The 15,204-nt window shown below is 37.6% G+C and overlaps 2 protein-coding genes across 8 annotated transcripts in view; one reads left to right on the top strand and one right to left on the bottom strand.

Annotated features, from left to right (window-relative positions):
• The window catches only part of tanc2a (tetratricopeptide repeat, ankyrin repeat and coiled-coil containing 2a), a 175,079-nt gene extending 171,080 nt beyond the window's left edge, over positions 1–3,999 (top strand). For all 5 annotated transcript variants that reach the window (XM_077212127.1, XM_077212124.1, XM_077212125.1 and 2 more), the window contains one exon: positions 505–3,999. In XM_077212127.1, the coding sequence (XP_077068242.1) occupies positions 505–537 (33 nt within the window). In that variant the 3' untranslated portion in view covers positions 538–3,999. The remainder of the gene's footprint in view (positions 1–504) is intronic.
• A 612-nt stretch (positions 4,000–4,611) lies between these two features.
• cyb561 (cytochrome b561) lies at positions 4,612–10,811 on the bottom strand. Of its 3 annotated transcripts, none has more exons than XM_077212120.1 (6): positions 10,572–10,811; positions 9,574–9,787; positions 7,413–7,511; positions 6,541–6,644; positions 5,776–5,933; positions 4,612–4,998 (listed from the first exon to the last, which is right to left on the bottom strand). In XM_077212120.1, exons 2-6 carry the CDS (start codon positions 9,779–9,781, stop codon positions 4,806–4,808), a joined length of 762 nt encoding a protein of 253 aa, XP_077068235.1. In that variant the 5' UTR covers positions 9,782–9,787; positions 10,572–10,811; the 3' UTR covers positions 4,612–4,805. The 3 variants fall into 3 exon arrangements, with proteins under 3 accessions (XP_077068235.1, XP_077068234.1, XP_077068236.1); XM_077212119.1 differs by having other exon boundaries at positions 9,574–9,784; positions 10,572–10,810; XM_077212121.1 differs by lacking the exon at positions 10,572–10,811 and adding an exon at positions 10,402–10,491.
• Positions 10,812–15,204: the final 4,393 nt, after the last annotated feature.

The following is a 15,204-nucleotide window of genomic DNA, read 5'->3' as shown; positions in this document are numbered from 1 at the left end:
CACTCACGTTGGATGCGTCAACCCCACATTTGCATAGGCCATACTATTTGAATTTGTGATTGGTTGACTGCCAAATTAAAATAGTAAACAGTACGACAAAATAACGTTATTAACCAGTTAATGGCTGTAAACCAGAAGTGTTTCTGTTCAGATCGATTAAACTTGATTTCGTTTTCATTTTTGTTTTCGTTCCTCGAACCGATTCAGAGCCCTGCTTTTAATCCGCTGAAGGTCGTTGACCCATAGACTTTCACTGTAAGTGCATTACTGCAAGAAGATTTTTTTTTACAAACTGAGGAATGGGTCATAATTATTATGTGTGGTAATTGACAACGAGCCACCTCAGATGCTGTTGATAAAGATTTATTTACATTGAACCCCGAATATATTCCTTTAGCAATAGTCTTTTTTCAGTCTTTAACAAGCATATTTCCTTCTTTCTCTCTACCTACTGCGATATTCCACCTTCCTACTCTCTCTCATTCTCCGTCTCCCTTGCTGTAGGCAATTCCACGCAGCCCTGGAGGACCTGAGTGAAGCCATGTGTCTGTGTCCCAATAACCGCGAGATCCAGCGCCTGCTGCAACGCGTGGAAGAAGAGTGTCATCAGGTTGAACAGCAACAGGAGCTGGATCCTCCTCCTTCCCCTCCCCGCGATCAAGCCCCATCCATGATCCCGCCTCCACCAATGGAGCCCCATATTTCAGACATGGAGCCTGTCCAGGACTTGTTTGAGGAGGATGACGATTACCTTGAGCGGGATTTAGATGGCCTACCGCTTGGTGTTCCCACTGAGCCCCACACTATTCCATCGGGACTTCCAGTGATTCAGAACATGCCTCCATCTCCAAGCCATCATGATTCACCCTACTTGGGCCAAGCATATGACCTTCGCCCCAGCCCCCCTTCAATGTCCTCTCCTACACGGCAGGGCTACCAATCCACCTCCCCGTCGCTCTCCCCAACGCACCAGAGCTCCCACTTCCGGCCCAGTCCCCCTCATCAGGCCTCCTACCACTTCAGCCCACCACCATCACCATTATGCCGCGGAACACAGTATCGTGCCAGCCCCACCTCTGAGGGAGTTGCCACGTACCGTCCCCAGTCCGCCACTGCAGGACGCTACCAACAGGACCAGCTTGCAGGACGACCCAAGTCCCCTCTGTCCAAGATGAGCAGCCAACGTTCATTCCAGTTTTCCCAACAGACTTCCCAGCCATCACAACAAAGCCAGTGGTTGCAGCCAGCTAAGGCACAGATCATCCGCACCAACCAGCCCAGCTCAGCGGTACACTCCAGTGCCGTATTGGGTAGTACTGCATACAGTCAGATCGCTCACTCGATGAGTGCCCGCTGCCCAGGTGACATGGACGACCTTGGGGATGGAGGATACTCTTCCTCACTTCAGCCTCAGTGCAGTCTGAGTGCAGGGGCCTTGTACCAGCGCGCCATCAGCATGGATCCTGGTCTTGTAGAGGATGAGCTTCCCCACAGGCCCTCCTCTGCCTACAGACCCAGTCCTGGAGGTGTCCGCTACGGTCAGACACCACAGATTAGCCGCAGTCAGTCGACCGCCTACTATCCGGTCTCACCCCACGAAATGGAGCGACAGGTGACGCTAGGTTCACCTGAGAACCTTCATGCACACCGACGTCCAGTCAGTGCCAATAGCGTAGAACCCAAACAGCACCCACCGGCTCCACGCCCCCTTATTCACTCCCACAGTACAGGCCTACGCTTCTCGCCATCCAACAACAGTTTGGTGGCAGGTTCTGCGGCTAATTTAGGCCCAGGCTTCAGGGCGTCAGCTTCCGCACAGCAAATGGAGATACCTTTAAATATTTCCTATGAAGGAAGCTACCATGATGACCTTTCACCAATGTCACCCCCACAAGGCACAGACTTCCGGGTGGTGGGTGGAACATATCCAGGAGAGGCCCTTCGCTCCCGCAACACACCTTTCATGGGCATCATAGACAAGACTGCACGGACTCAGCAGTACCTCCAGCAGCAGCCTTCGCTTGCATCGTCCTCCTCGGGTTCTCGACCCTGGGCTGTTTCGTCTCTGGATACAGTGGTAAACAGTCCAGCAACTTCTCCCAGCAACATGGGATACGGACAGCAAACAACACCCCTCAGCCATATCGCCTACTACAACCGCACCAACAACGCTCACAATGGCCACCTAATGGATGATGATTTCTATGCCAACCCTCCTGGTGTGACGCGGGACCGGGCAGACGCTATGGGCAGAGTTAGTCAGGTTCCCACATACCCAGATGTGAAAGTGGCACGGACTCTACCAGTTTCCCAGGCCTATCAGGAAAATGAGTATAGGCAGATATCTCGCAATGAAAGGCAAGGCCCAACCTCACCCATTAAACCAAAGAGACCTTTTGTGGAGTCTAATGTATAAGAAGGAGTCAGTGTGCAAGATTTATTGGAACATTCCAGAGGAATATCTAACTTGTTGAACATCTTATCTTTTAATTTTTTTCCTCCCATATCTTGATGGTGAAACTACAGACCTGATGAGGTGAATTCCACTTATGTGAAGTGAATCTAGCATGTACTGTACAAATCAAGTGCATCTGTATTTGCTCTGGACACATAAATGGAAGTAACAAGACCCATTAGAGTAAAAGTAGGCCTGTGTAACTGCTGTACACCAACCTTCTACTTTTCTGTACCTTACAAGTGGGCGGCTTCTCAATGCCAGCCATGGACACTTTGCTGAGCATTGCCCTTGAACCAGATGTCCCCACTGATGTCCCCACTCAGACCAGTAATAATCCCTGAGAATCCTGCTGTGTCTTGAGTTAAAAATATACCTGAAATATTCCAGATCAATATTGCTTAAGCAAAAAAGTAATATTTAAAATTTTAAGTTATGTTTGTAAAAATATATATGTATATCTAAATTTCAATGCAGTTGTGTTTTTCAGTTTGCCTTTACTTCCTAAGTTGAGATGCATTCAGCAATGTGAAATATTTTTAGACTTTTTATGGGCATTTTTATTTTTTGTCAACAGGTTACAAAGGTCAACAGGATTGCTGCAAATATATGTAGTGTTTGGCTAACGATCTGCTCATGGGAAGTAGCATCCAGGGAGTCAGCCGTTAATTTACTTAGTCACACCATTAAAGCAGAATTTATCTTTTCCAAAGAAACTTTTCTCATGGGAAATAGGCGTGGGGGAAACTTCTTTTTTGCGCGCCTCAGAATCCACATGCTCTCATCCATTATGTTTTGAGAGTTTATTTGTGCACTGAATCATTCACATAAGTTGTGAAAAGGTTTGCCTTCATGTTTGCCTCACCATTGAACTAACATACTATTGGAAAGTCATTTTTAATGGATGTCTTGACAGTATATTTTGGGAGGATGGCAGCAAGTCAGATTCGCTCACTGGATCTGGCTTAACTAATCAGTCAACTGCTGTTGAAAAAGAGCAGGTCTTTCTGCAGCGGTTTGATTTTTTTTTTCTCTATCTTTTTAGAAAAATATGCGGTGCACTCAGAGTTGACCTGGAATACTGCTTACTGTACAACAGTGTTTGTATTTAACTATTTGTTTTCCTTTTGTATGACCAAAATGTACATGGCTGTAAATAATGTGCTGAACTAGAACGCATGCTCTCTGCTAATACACAAACCCGAGTGTGGTTTTATGTATGAGGGAAAAGACTGTGGCACAATATATTTCCTTGTTTCCCTTATTAGAGGAAAAAAAGAACTGAAATTTAGGTTTTGTATGTAATTTGTTTTAAATATTTTGATTTTGTTTATAAGTGGGCTTGCGAAGGAGGATTCATTGTAAATTGTCTGTATGTGTGAGCTGTGTTGTTTTGCTGGGAAGGAAAATCAGAAACGTGAATGAGGACTTTTTATCCGGTTACACGATTGTAAACTGTACAATCATCTGTATGTAAGAGGGAAATAATGAGCTTATTTAAAAAAAGAATACTACTTCAAAGAAAATCAAGGTGAAATAACTTACCACTGAGTCAAACTTATTTCTCATGAATTTATTTCAGTTAAAAACTTGGTATATATACTGTACATCCTTAATCACAACTGGACTTTGAACATTATGAACACATACTGATATTTTATATCAAATAGAAAACGGTGATAAAAATATTGGCACTACACTTGCAACAGACAAGTACACAATACACAAACACAGCAATGAAAATACAGTACAAGGGCACCAGCAGATAATCTGTACACACTTTCAGAGAGAGAGAGAGAGAGAGAGAGAGAGTGTGCGTGTGTGTGTGTGCGTGCGTGCGTGTGCGCGTTAAGTAATGCAATACTTTTTAGAGAGAATAATTAGTACAGTAATCTAGTTAAACTGATAAAGATGTACAATTAGTAGCAAGAAATTAAGTAACTTCTCTCTGTGTGTGTGTGTGTGTATATATATATATATATATATATAGTAATCTAGATAGTAATCTAAATTCTAAGGCACAAGAAAGTACATCTTGATATTTCAAATAATCTAATACATTAAACACTATATAATTGTATATATATTGTGTTTGTATATATACACAAAATATCAACAATTAGAAATCACTCCAAAGAAAAAAAATATATATATAACAATTAATTACTCCATAAATAAAAACAGCAACATGTTTTCTGTTCCATACATGGTGGTAATTTAATCTTGCTTTAACGTTCATATGACAATGGGGTGTCAAATACAAATAATACGAAGACTCCAAATGAAGAAACTGGCTGGCAGGATTGCAAGGACACGGGCAGAAAGGCAGTTGTTGGAGTGTATTAAGACATTAAGGAGAACTGGGGATTTCTCCTTCCGACAGGGTCTTAAAATGCACAGATAGAGCTTCCTCCTCAGGATTCGGTGGTCGCCTGAAATCATCTCTCGTCACCACGTAACCCACCACGACCCCAAAGCACACCAGCAACAAGCCTAAAATATTTGCCAGGACCCCCTCAGCAGCAAACTTGGAGTAAGTAGGCCTGAGAACAGGAAATGTGCCATCAAATCTTTATTGATTAATGAATGGAATAACACTGTTGTAACTTGCAAAACTTAAATAACACAAGCTTCAGGCTCACTTCTGAACTGAAACGCCGTTATTTAAGAAAGATTTAAAGAGATAGTTAACTAACATATAAAGGGATAGTTCACATAAAGAACGATAACTATAATAATGTCCACACAAGTGGTTTTTATTGTTCATTGGCTGGAAAAAATCATTCTAAAAGTGTTTCCAACAATATTGTTTCACAGTGTCGTTATAGTTGTGGTGCAGACTAATGATTTTTAGAACTTTCTTTATCGTTAAAGTTATCGTCCTTTATCGTAAGTGTGAACGTGCCTTTACCAGTTATATCATTGTGTGAGACTTTTCCTATTTATTTCTATTGTATTATTTGGATATGAATTCCGCCTGCAACCACCTTAATGTGTTAAGATTATTTACTTACTATGTGTTAATTGAAGTTAACAATATGTGCAGCATATTTTATCATTTTTTTAAATAAACTTTTCATGAGTTACACAGTAAATAGGCACACAAGGAATATCTTGAATAAATCCAGCATTCGATGCTCCACAGTGAGAGATGGAGAAAAGGAGCCAAATATCATATTCATTGAAAGTCTCTTTCCGCTGTGACTCATTCACACGGTGACTCATTCCTTTCCTCTCATTCAAAATGTTTACCTTGGCTTAGTGAGATTAGTGGTTATTTTCAAAAATGATATTCGTTAGATTCATTAACTGACACTCACATGATACTGAAGAGCAGTTTCTCTGTGATTCCCAGCAGGCAGGATCCCACAGACATGGCCAACAGCAACAGGCCGAAGAAGACGTGCAGAGGGAGATACCAGCTCCTCAACTGTGCAGATGCCCATGGGAAAAGGAAAAATCCCAGTCCCAGTAACCACTGGAGCAAAGGAGAGAAGTCAGTCCTATGACAACTTGAGGCGATCTATTCCATTGGCCTCTTAAAAATGTTTTAGGATCAGGTATCCTCAAATTATGAAAAGGTTATATAAAAAATTGATAATCCGTAAAAAAATAAATAATAATAAAAAAATATATATAATGGAATTACTTGTTAATGTAAATTATATTTTTACTTTATTCATATATATATATATATATATATATATATATATATATATATATATATATATATATATATATATATATATATATATATATATATATATATATATATATATAAAGTATAATAAAATAACTAAATCAGATGTATGTAGAGAATATGAAGTGGACTATCAGGTCAGGTTTCAAGGCTGGATTACCAGCGTCAATAAAAACACTAATAGCAATGTTCTGATGTCAGTAGTGATGTAATGGATGTGACCCCCCACATGGGGGTTTGCTAATGCAGAGCAAAGTGCTTCCAAACCACAAACACTTTTGCAGAACAGTCATGATGCAGCTCAGCTGTTCAAAGAAGGAAGGAAGAAGATGTTTAAATGCAAACAGACCTTCGCCCTGGTCAAAGGGGAATAAGTGCAAATTACCTGCAGGAAAAACAGCACAAAAGTGAGCATGCCACACCAGCTGTGCAGAGAATACATGTGAGAGATTTTAGCCGATGAATGGAAATCAAATGCGGCCACAAGACCTGAGGAGAGAGAGAGAGAGAGAGAGAGATATTAAAACATATACTTTTTATTTTTATTCACAATTTTCTCCAATTAATTTAAATGTTATCTGTTTTGTTTATGTAAACTTTTAAGATACTTGTATGTCTGAAAATATCCCATTGCTATTTAAAATAGCATGTAAAGTACCATGTCTATTAATAGCTAAAGCTATAGTAATGTCTTCAGCTAGTCAGCTTGAGATCCTTTCCATATAAACTGGTTATATCTCTTAAGAGCATTAGTGAATGTTTTCTGAGCAGGAAGACAACCATATTCATCCGCAGTCACACAGATGCCGAAGCACAACCAAAACAATGTTCTTCTGCAAAATGCATGCCGTTTGTTTTTTACTGCTAGAGGGCCAAAAGTTACATCGTGTACCTTTTAAAAAAGAAGAAGAAAATCTTACTGACCCCAAAATTTTAAACGGTAGAGAACATATATAGACTGAAACAGAGCAGTTAAGTTGCACGCATTGGTGTTGATTCTGGAAATGGCGAATCTAGTTATCCTGTGCCCTCCGATTAATAAAATACATCTGTTTATCTGAAGGGAATTTTCGTTTTCCCCTTATTTAACGGTTCAAACAGCACATTAGTCACGGGAAATGGTTGTGACCGCAGAGGTTGAGAATTTCAGCTAAAATCTGTGTCGGTAAACAAATACCCAGCAAAACAACAGTGCTACCAAACGTACATGTAATCTACGTTTTCTTCTGCCTGTTAGCACACGCATGTTGGACTTACCCACAATACCGATGATGAGGGCCATCATATGCAGCAGAGCGTGGAGAATTTTCACAGAGCGTTTAGTCTCATTTCTGAAGACACGGTAAACCAGAACAGCTGTGATAGAGAAACAACAAGCTCTTATTGAGCCATTTTATCATATGTGAAAAGTTTAGCCAATTATAAAAGAATTACAAGTATTAATTAACAGATAGAAGTCTCAAAGGCACCAAAAACAGCCTACATCAGCATTGAAACTCTACAGATGCAGTAACTTGTCAAACTTGTCAGTAACTTAAATAACTAATTGTCTGAAGATGTATTCCTGTGTCTTTTTGGCCTTTGTACAAGCAGACAGATCCCCTCAGGGCTGTTTTTACTGGTGTTTTTTGGGACAGCTAAACCTCTATTAGACCAGTGACCTTTCAGATATAATGTCCTAATTAAATAATTAAATTGCCATGACGAGGGCTTTGAATCAGAGGATCACTGCTAAAGATATTAGCTCAATTAGCATCTGTCTCTGTCGAGTGCTTTATTAAGTGTCCAGATGGAAGAAACATGAATTGACTGTGATTATACTTTAACAGCACAGACGTGTGTGTGTGTGTGTGTGTGTGTGTGTGTGTGTGTGTGTGTGTGTGTGTGTGTGTGTGTGTGTGTGTGTGTGTGTGTGTGTGTGTGTCAAATTATAGAGATCAGATACATCCATTTCAAAAGGTTCAAAATATTTTATCTTCTCTGACTATTGTCTTTACTGTAACCTTGACAACAGCAGTTACAGATTAATAGAGAAAACTACACAATACTATCTCTCTGCAGGGCTTGATCTCTGCTTGAAAACCAACCATGAAGTATTCTAGCCCATATTGATTCATATATACACAAAAATCAGGAAACAAATCAGATCTTAGCTCTAACAGCATTAGCTGGCCCTTTCTGTTCAGTGTTGTATGTGTTATTACAAGCACAGAGTCACACACACACACACACACACACACACACACACTCACACACACACACACACACACACACACCCTAAGGGCTGAGAACCAGAAGACCCAAAGATGTCTTATTAGACAATTACACCCAATCTGGTCTTTGCAACCAACTATTCTACATCACTGACATTTGGCCAATACACAGTATTACAGAAAAAAGAGAGAACACTTTTTGATTAAAGTCAATGTGTTTTTTTTAAAGAATTACCTGGATTGATAAATCATACACCATAAGACTACGATAAGAAGTATTACCAATGTAAATATAGTAGATTTTGTTCATTGAGACACATTTCTTTTTTTCTTTTTACATATGTAACATACATTTCGAGGAACATATATTTTAATTTTATATATATATATATATATATATATATATATATATATATATATATATAAACATACACTACTGTTCAAAACTTTGAGGAGTTTTTGCAGCACAACTGTTTTCAACTTATAAAAATTATAATACAAAAAAAAAATTCTGGAGCATCAGCACAGCATATTAAAATGATTTCTAGAGGATCATGTGACACTGTGACACTGAATTCAGCTTTATCACCACAGGAATAAATTACATTTTGAAATATATTTACATACAAAAGTGTTTAAATTGTAGTAATATTTTGCAATTACTGTTTTGTATTTTTAATCCAATAACTTTTTAACAGTATTTACATAAACATTTTAACTGTTTACATTATTATTTTAATATATTGCTTTTAATATACATTTTATACATTACAATTTTTAACCACAATTATACCCAATAGTGTAGTTTAAAATACACTGTTTGAGTGAGGGAATAAATGGGTTAATAAATGCCTCAAGTAATGCCAACATTGGTTCATGTCACCAACAAAGCAGAGGAAAACTAGGTTAATCAGTAAATTCAAGGTATTAAAAAATGATTAAATTAAAAGAAAAAAAAAAGATTATTTTTCTAGGCAGTTGTAGCACTGCATGTTCTCCTGCTGGGCTACAGAAAACATTTATATATTCAGCCCAGAAAACTATATCAGTATCCTTGGGTGTCAAAACTAGCATTTACACTATTTCCTGAACTGCAACTCTTCTATTTATTTAGCAAACATAAGTTAAATGAAGTTTTAAAAAAAATACACAATATATTTTATTTTTTGCTTATTTACTCTATTCTTTACTCTATTTATTCTTACCATCTCCATAGAGGAAGACCAGGCCGAGGACCATACAGAGAGGGTGGACATTAAACTCTTGCGCTGAGCCGTCCCAGGCGTAGCCTCCCCGGTAATGTCCCATCCACACGCCTGTGATCACCACACATGTAACCCCCAGCACCTGAGAACACACCACGTACCACGGCAGAGTCCGCAAGCCGCCCGCGCTCAACGCCATACCCTCCATTACCTGCTGGGACCCAGGGATGACAGAAAGAAAGAAAGCCTTTAAGGGATGTACAAGGCTCCACCACTATGCAAATTACACATTTCATGAATTATACAAAAATGGATAGTAGGTTTGTTTTCTTCATGTAAAATATAATTGCGACCCAGAGATGTTCAAGATATAGAGAGCCAAGCACCTGAATAGTTGTAAGAAACAGTCAAGTAAGTGAAATTATTTGTTTTATTAATAAAACTAATCAGTGAAAATATGCTATACAGGCATGAAATAACGAAAGCACAATCATTTAGTTCTGTAAATGCAATATTATTTAACATCCATAGTGATATAATATTTGCAGTAAAGAAGTTGCATTACTGTACAATGGAATTGCAAGAAGTCTTCATATTGTTGTCTGGATAATCACGTGATTTCTGTCGTTTGCATTATGAAACCTTAAGTAAACACATTATGCAGATAAAGACCTTCAGTCTCGTGCGTTTATCATGTGGTCTTTGCCAGACTTACGAAAGCACAACATCACCCTCGTGTAAAAACAATGATTGCATGATGATTAACAAGCTTAAACTCACACTTAGCTGGTGCAAACACATCATGTTTAGAGGTCTAGAACCACTAACCTCGTTGTGATAATAACAACAAGTTTTAAAATGAACCCTTGGAAAACAGTGGGAACACTCATCCAGACGTCATGCAAACCATAATCCAGAGCTGATGCAATTTTAAAAAGTATTTGCCACTAAAATATGATGCTGCTGAGCCGTCAATAGTGTGAAAAGGTGTTACTCACCTGCGCCACGTCTCCAGAAAGCCGGAGGAAAGGGCGTTTTTTTTATTATTGTGTATTTTAGACAAGAATCACGAGATCCTTGTTGCTCGGAGGGGTTTTGTAACCTACTTTCAAAAATGTATCTGATATTCTCTCTGTACTCGAATTCTCTGCTGATTTAGACGCACGATTCACGCGCCTGACAGTTACCACATTAACTTGTAGCTCACAGCTTGACGCACTTAGAAGTTGACGGGCAGATTTTGGCCACGCCCCTATGCTATCCCTATTGGCTGATGCTCGGGAGATGGGCGGGGTTATAATGCAGAGAATGATGCTTCCGTTGCCTTGGTAACCTGCATCTTCGTGTGATTGCTGGTGATTTGATCATGTTGTCTCACCATACTTCCAATCATTTATTGTGCAGAGAGAATGCATATGCTCGCATCTAAACAGTAGGCTAAGTAATCGATTAATAATTGATTGTTTATTTGTTATTAGTGAATTCTGTTTTGATTCTTTATAGTTTTATACTAACAAAATTATAATACTAATACTAATACTAAATATAACATTTATATTCAAAATATATTTTTAATTTTTTTGAAATAGTACCTTTTGCTCACCACCAAGGCTGCAGATCAAATATACAATAAAAAAGTTATATTGTAAAATATTTTCACAATTTGAAATAGAAAAATAACTGTTTTATTTTTTAATATAGACCTACAGTATGTTAAAATGTAATTTATTCCTGTGAATTTTCAGCATCATTACTCCAGTCTTCAGTGTCACATGATCCTTCAGAAATCATTCTAATGTGATGATTGGATGCTCAAGAAACATTTATCATTATCATAATTTTATCATTTAATTTTAATGTTATTTATGTGTTTGTTTGTTTATTTATTTAAGTAAAACACTTACATTGGTCCTATAGGCAAGTGGTTTGGGAAATGGATGGATGGAAGCCAAACACTTTCTTAATAACACGTAAATAAATATAGATAGATTTTAATTATTTGTTTACTTGCATAGCCTTTTGTAACTTAAGTCTTGTTGGGGGGAGAACATTTAAAAACATTTATATTTATATACAGTGGTGGCCAAAATTATTAGATTGGTAAGATTTTAATGTTTTAAAAGAAGTCTCTTCTGCTCACCAAGGCTTAATTTATTTCATCCAAAATACAGCAACAGTTGCTAATATTGTGAAATATTTTTACAATTTAAAATAGCCTAACTTTTTTCTATTTGAATATATTTTAAAATGTAATTTATACATGTGAGCAAAGCTGAATTTTCAGCATCATTCTTCAGTGTCACATGATCCTTCAGAAATCATTCTAATATGATGATTTGATACTCATGAAACATTTATTATTATTATCAATGTTGAAAACAGTGTACAATTTCCTTTCAGGATTCTTTGATGAATAGAAAGTTCAAAAGAACAGCATTTATCTGAAATAGAAAGCTTTTGCAACGTAATAAATGTCTATGCTGTCACGTTTTATCAATTTAATGCATCCTTGCTGAATAAAATGATTCATTTCTTTAATTTCTTTCCAAAAAAAAAAAAAACTCTTACTGACCCCAAACTTTTGAACGGTAGTGATAATGTTGCAAAAGCTTTTTATTTCAGATAAATGCTGTTCTTTTGAGCTTTCTATTCATCAAATAATCCTGAAAAAATATTGTACACTGTCTGCTACATCGATAATAATAATAATAAATGTTTCTTGAGCATCAAATCATCATATTAGAATGATTTCTGAAGGATCATGTGACACTGAAGACTGGAGTAATGATGCTGAAAATTCAGCTTTACCAACACAGAAATAAATTGCATTTTAAAATATATTCAAATAGAGAACAGTTAGGCTATTTTAAATTCTAAAAATAATTCACAATATTAGCTACTGTTTTTTGCTGTATTTTGGATGAAATAGATGAAGCCTTGGTGAGCAGAAGAGACTTCTTTTAAAACATTAAAAAATCTTACTGTTCTAATAATTTTGGCCACCACATATATATTCAAATGTAATTTTCCACAAAGCTCTGCTCATAAGTTTATCTTCCCTTTGTAGAATATGCAAGGTGTTAATGGATGATCAATGGCTGTTTTATGCCATAAGTAACTTTTAATAACTTTTGAACAGGATCACGATGTGTAATTCTTTCATATTTTGTGTAAAGATCATATTTGTTTTACTTAGTATCGCCCTCACAGTCGTTGATCATTCAGGTAACAACACATAGTATTAAGATTCAAGACTATGTAAACAGTTGAACTGGTTCATTTAAATTCAGTTATCTTTTTGTCTTGTTGTGGACTCTATGTAAACATCTGTTACGTGAAACATCTTATTCGGTGGGACATTACTAAATAAAATAAAATAACATGCACACTTTATGATTCCTCTTATTTTGTTGAAATTATCTAGCATATTCTGCAATCGGTATGTAAACTTATGAGCAGAACTGTATATCGATTTGCCTTGTCAGGACAGAATTATCTGTTAAGTTTATTTGCATAGCCCACAGCATTATACCAGCTGCACCTTGAATATCATCCTTTATATTATCACACACTGACCACAAGAGGGATGCAGTGAGCTGTGGATATAGCTGCAATTCATCTGCAATATCTCCTGTCTCGTCATTGGCCACGTTATTAGAGTTTATGCTGACATCATGTGTATGCACGATGTGTCAAAGCACTGACATTATCTTCAGCGCTATAATCCCGATCTCCGTCAATAACACCATTCTTCCCCTCACTTTCCCTGTCCTTTCATTTCCTGCCTTTCTGCTGGGGGTGGGAGTGAGTGATGAGAGATGACATTTCGAGTATGACATCACAAAGCAATGACTCACAATTGATTCACTGTTTTACCATTACAAATTTAGAAACTTTCTCTCCCCCCTTTGTTTCTCGTCCTTTTTGAGCTAAGGGCCAACTTCCTGTCAGGTGAGTAGATCCAACTTTCAGTTTGAGTTTGTCTCACTGCAGCATTATAAAAATGTCCCCTGTGAAACTTACCACGTGATACTTTCACATTATGCACAAGGATGCAGGGACTTCTCACTGACATGCATCTATATTGACGTCTGTCCTGTTTTGACCTTGTTTGACAGGCGCAGCCATGAATATGAATTGCATATGGTCCCGCGGGTCCCGTTAAGCACAGCAGGTTTGCGCCAGGCCCACCCTGACCCCATGCCACATAACAACCAATCATTTCAAAATTGGTGCGATGTTCAATTCAGCTCCAGAGGGAGATCGTACTTTTCGGCTGCTTGGAATCAAAAATCAGCTTGTTCTGTAGAAACTAGAAAGGGGTATTAGAACATGACCGCGGTCTTCATAAACATTCAAACGATTTTAAACCGTTCATGAGCAAGAAGATGCGAAAGAAACTCACTTTGTTTCCCCCACGGAGACCTGCGTCTCAGACAGACCTTATTCAGAGCAGTGCCATGACAGGTATGAAACCCAGGCTGTGAGGGAAAGACATAAGGCCATTGCACACTGTAAAAAATAAAACCATAATTTTTACGGTAAAAAAACGGCAGCTGTGGTTGCCAGAACTTTAACGTCAAAAATACGGTAGCAACGTTATTGGTTTTACAGACTTAACTTAAAATTTACAGTAATAAACCGTATTTTATTATCTGATATAATGTTCATTTACAGACTTATTGAAATATAAGTTTCTGTTTTGTAACATTGTAATACACTGACAACCAACAACCATCACAGCAGCGATGAGAGTTACATGATTAATGAAAGCTCATCACAGGCACCTCTTCCACACAAAGTTATTACTACTATATAGAAGCTGCACAGTGTGATTCGCACAAACATTAAACACCATCATGGTAACACACATGAAATTTTAAAAATGCAATAAACATTAATTTAACAAAATTAAATGTAACATAAAACCCTAATGTACATAACTGATTAGAAAAAAACTAAGAAAACTATGAAGAAAAATAGTTATTTCAACAAAAATACTTCAAATGTGAAGCGTCACGCAGGGAATTGTGGGAATGTCAATTTACGGTTTTTCACTGTAAATTATACGAGTTTTCTTTTTCACTTTCAAAAACTGTAAATTTACCGGTATTTTACAGTAAAATTACATTGAATCTACCATTAGATCTATCACAGTTATTTACCGTATATAGTAAGGAAACTTTCTGTAAACCAATTAATGGTTTTGCCTTTTACAAAAAGGTTTGGTCTTTTACCGTTAAAATCACAATCATTTTTTACAGTGCACACTGAGTCCGTTTTTCCAGTGTTTCGTTAGCAGAACAATCCAAAAACAAATTAAATAACTACAAAACAGAGTGAAGAAATATAGCCGCGTTTCCATTATAGATTTGCGATTAAAAAAAAACTATTGCGAAATTACGCCGTTTGCGACTAAAAACGTCATTTTCAGTCATTTCAAAAATCGTGGTAATGGATGTTGGTACGTTTACGTATATCCCAGCCACCGCACTAGCCATTATTTTTAATCGAAGGAGACGTAGGCGTGTTCTCCAAGCATTAATGGCAAGGAAAGCCCCTATAGGCCTACTTGGGAGCGGCACATATGAGGTGTTTCTCCCTCCTGTCTGCTTCAAGGTCTTGATAAAT

Source organism: Siphateles boraxobius, unplaced genomic scaffold (genome assembly GCF_051911475.1).
Source record: "Siphateles boraxobius isolate OS27281-9 unplaced genomic scaffold, OSU_SipBor_1 66, whole genome shotgun sequence".
Taxonomy (NCBI): domain Eukaryota; kingdom Metazoa; phylum Chordata; class Actinopteri; order Cypriniformes; family Leuciscidae; genus Siphateles; species Siphateles boraxobius.
Note: the sequence above shows the minus strand (reverse complement) of the source record. Positions and strands in the feature narration are given on the sequence as shown.

Coding starts and splice junctions, on each gene's coding strand:
- cyb561 (XM_077212120.1), bottom strand. CDS start 9,781: ATGGAGGGTATGGCGTTGAGCGCGGGCGGCTTGCGGACTCTGCCGTGG. Junction 7,512..9,573: donor GGTCTTCCTCTATGGAGATG/GTAAGAATAAAT, acceptor TCTCTATCACAG/CTGTTCTGGTTTACCGTGTC. Junction 6,645..7,412: donor CCTCATCATCGGTATTGTGG/GTAAGTCCAACA, acceptor CTCTCTCCTCAG/GTCTTGTGGCCGCATTTGAT.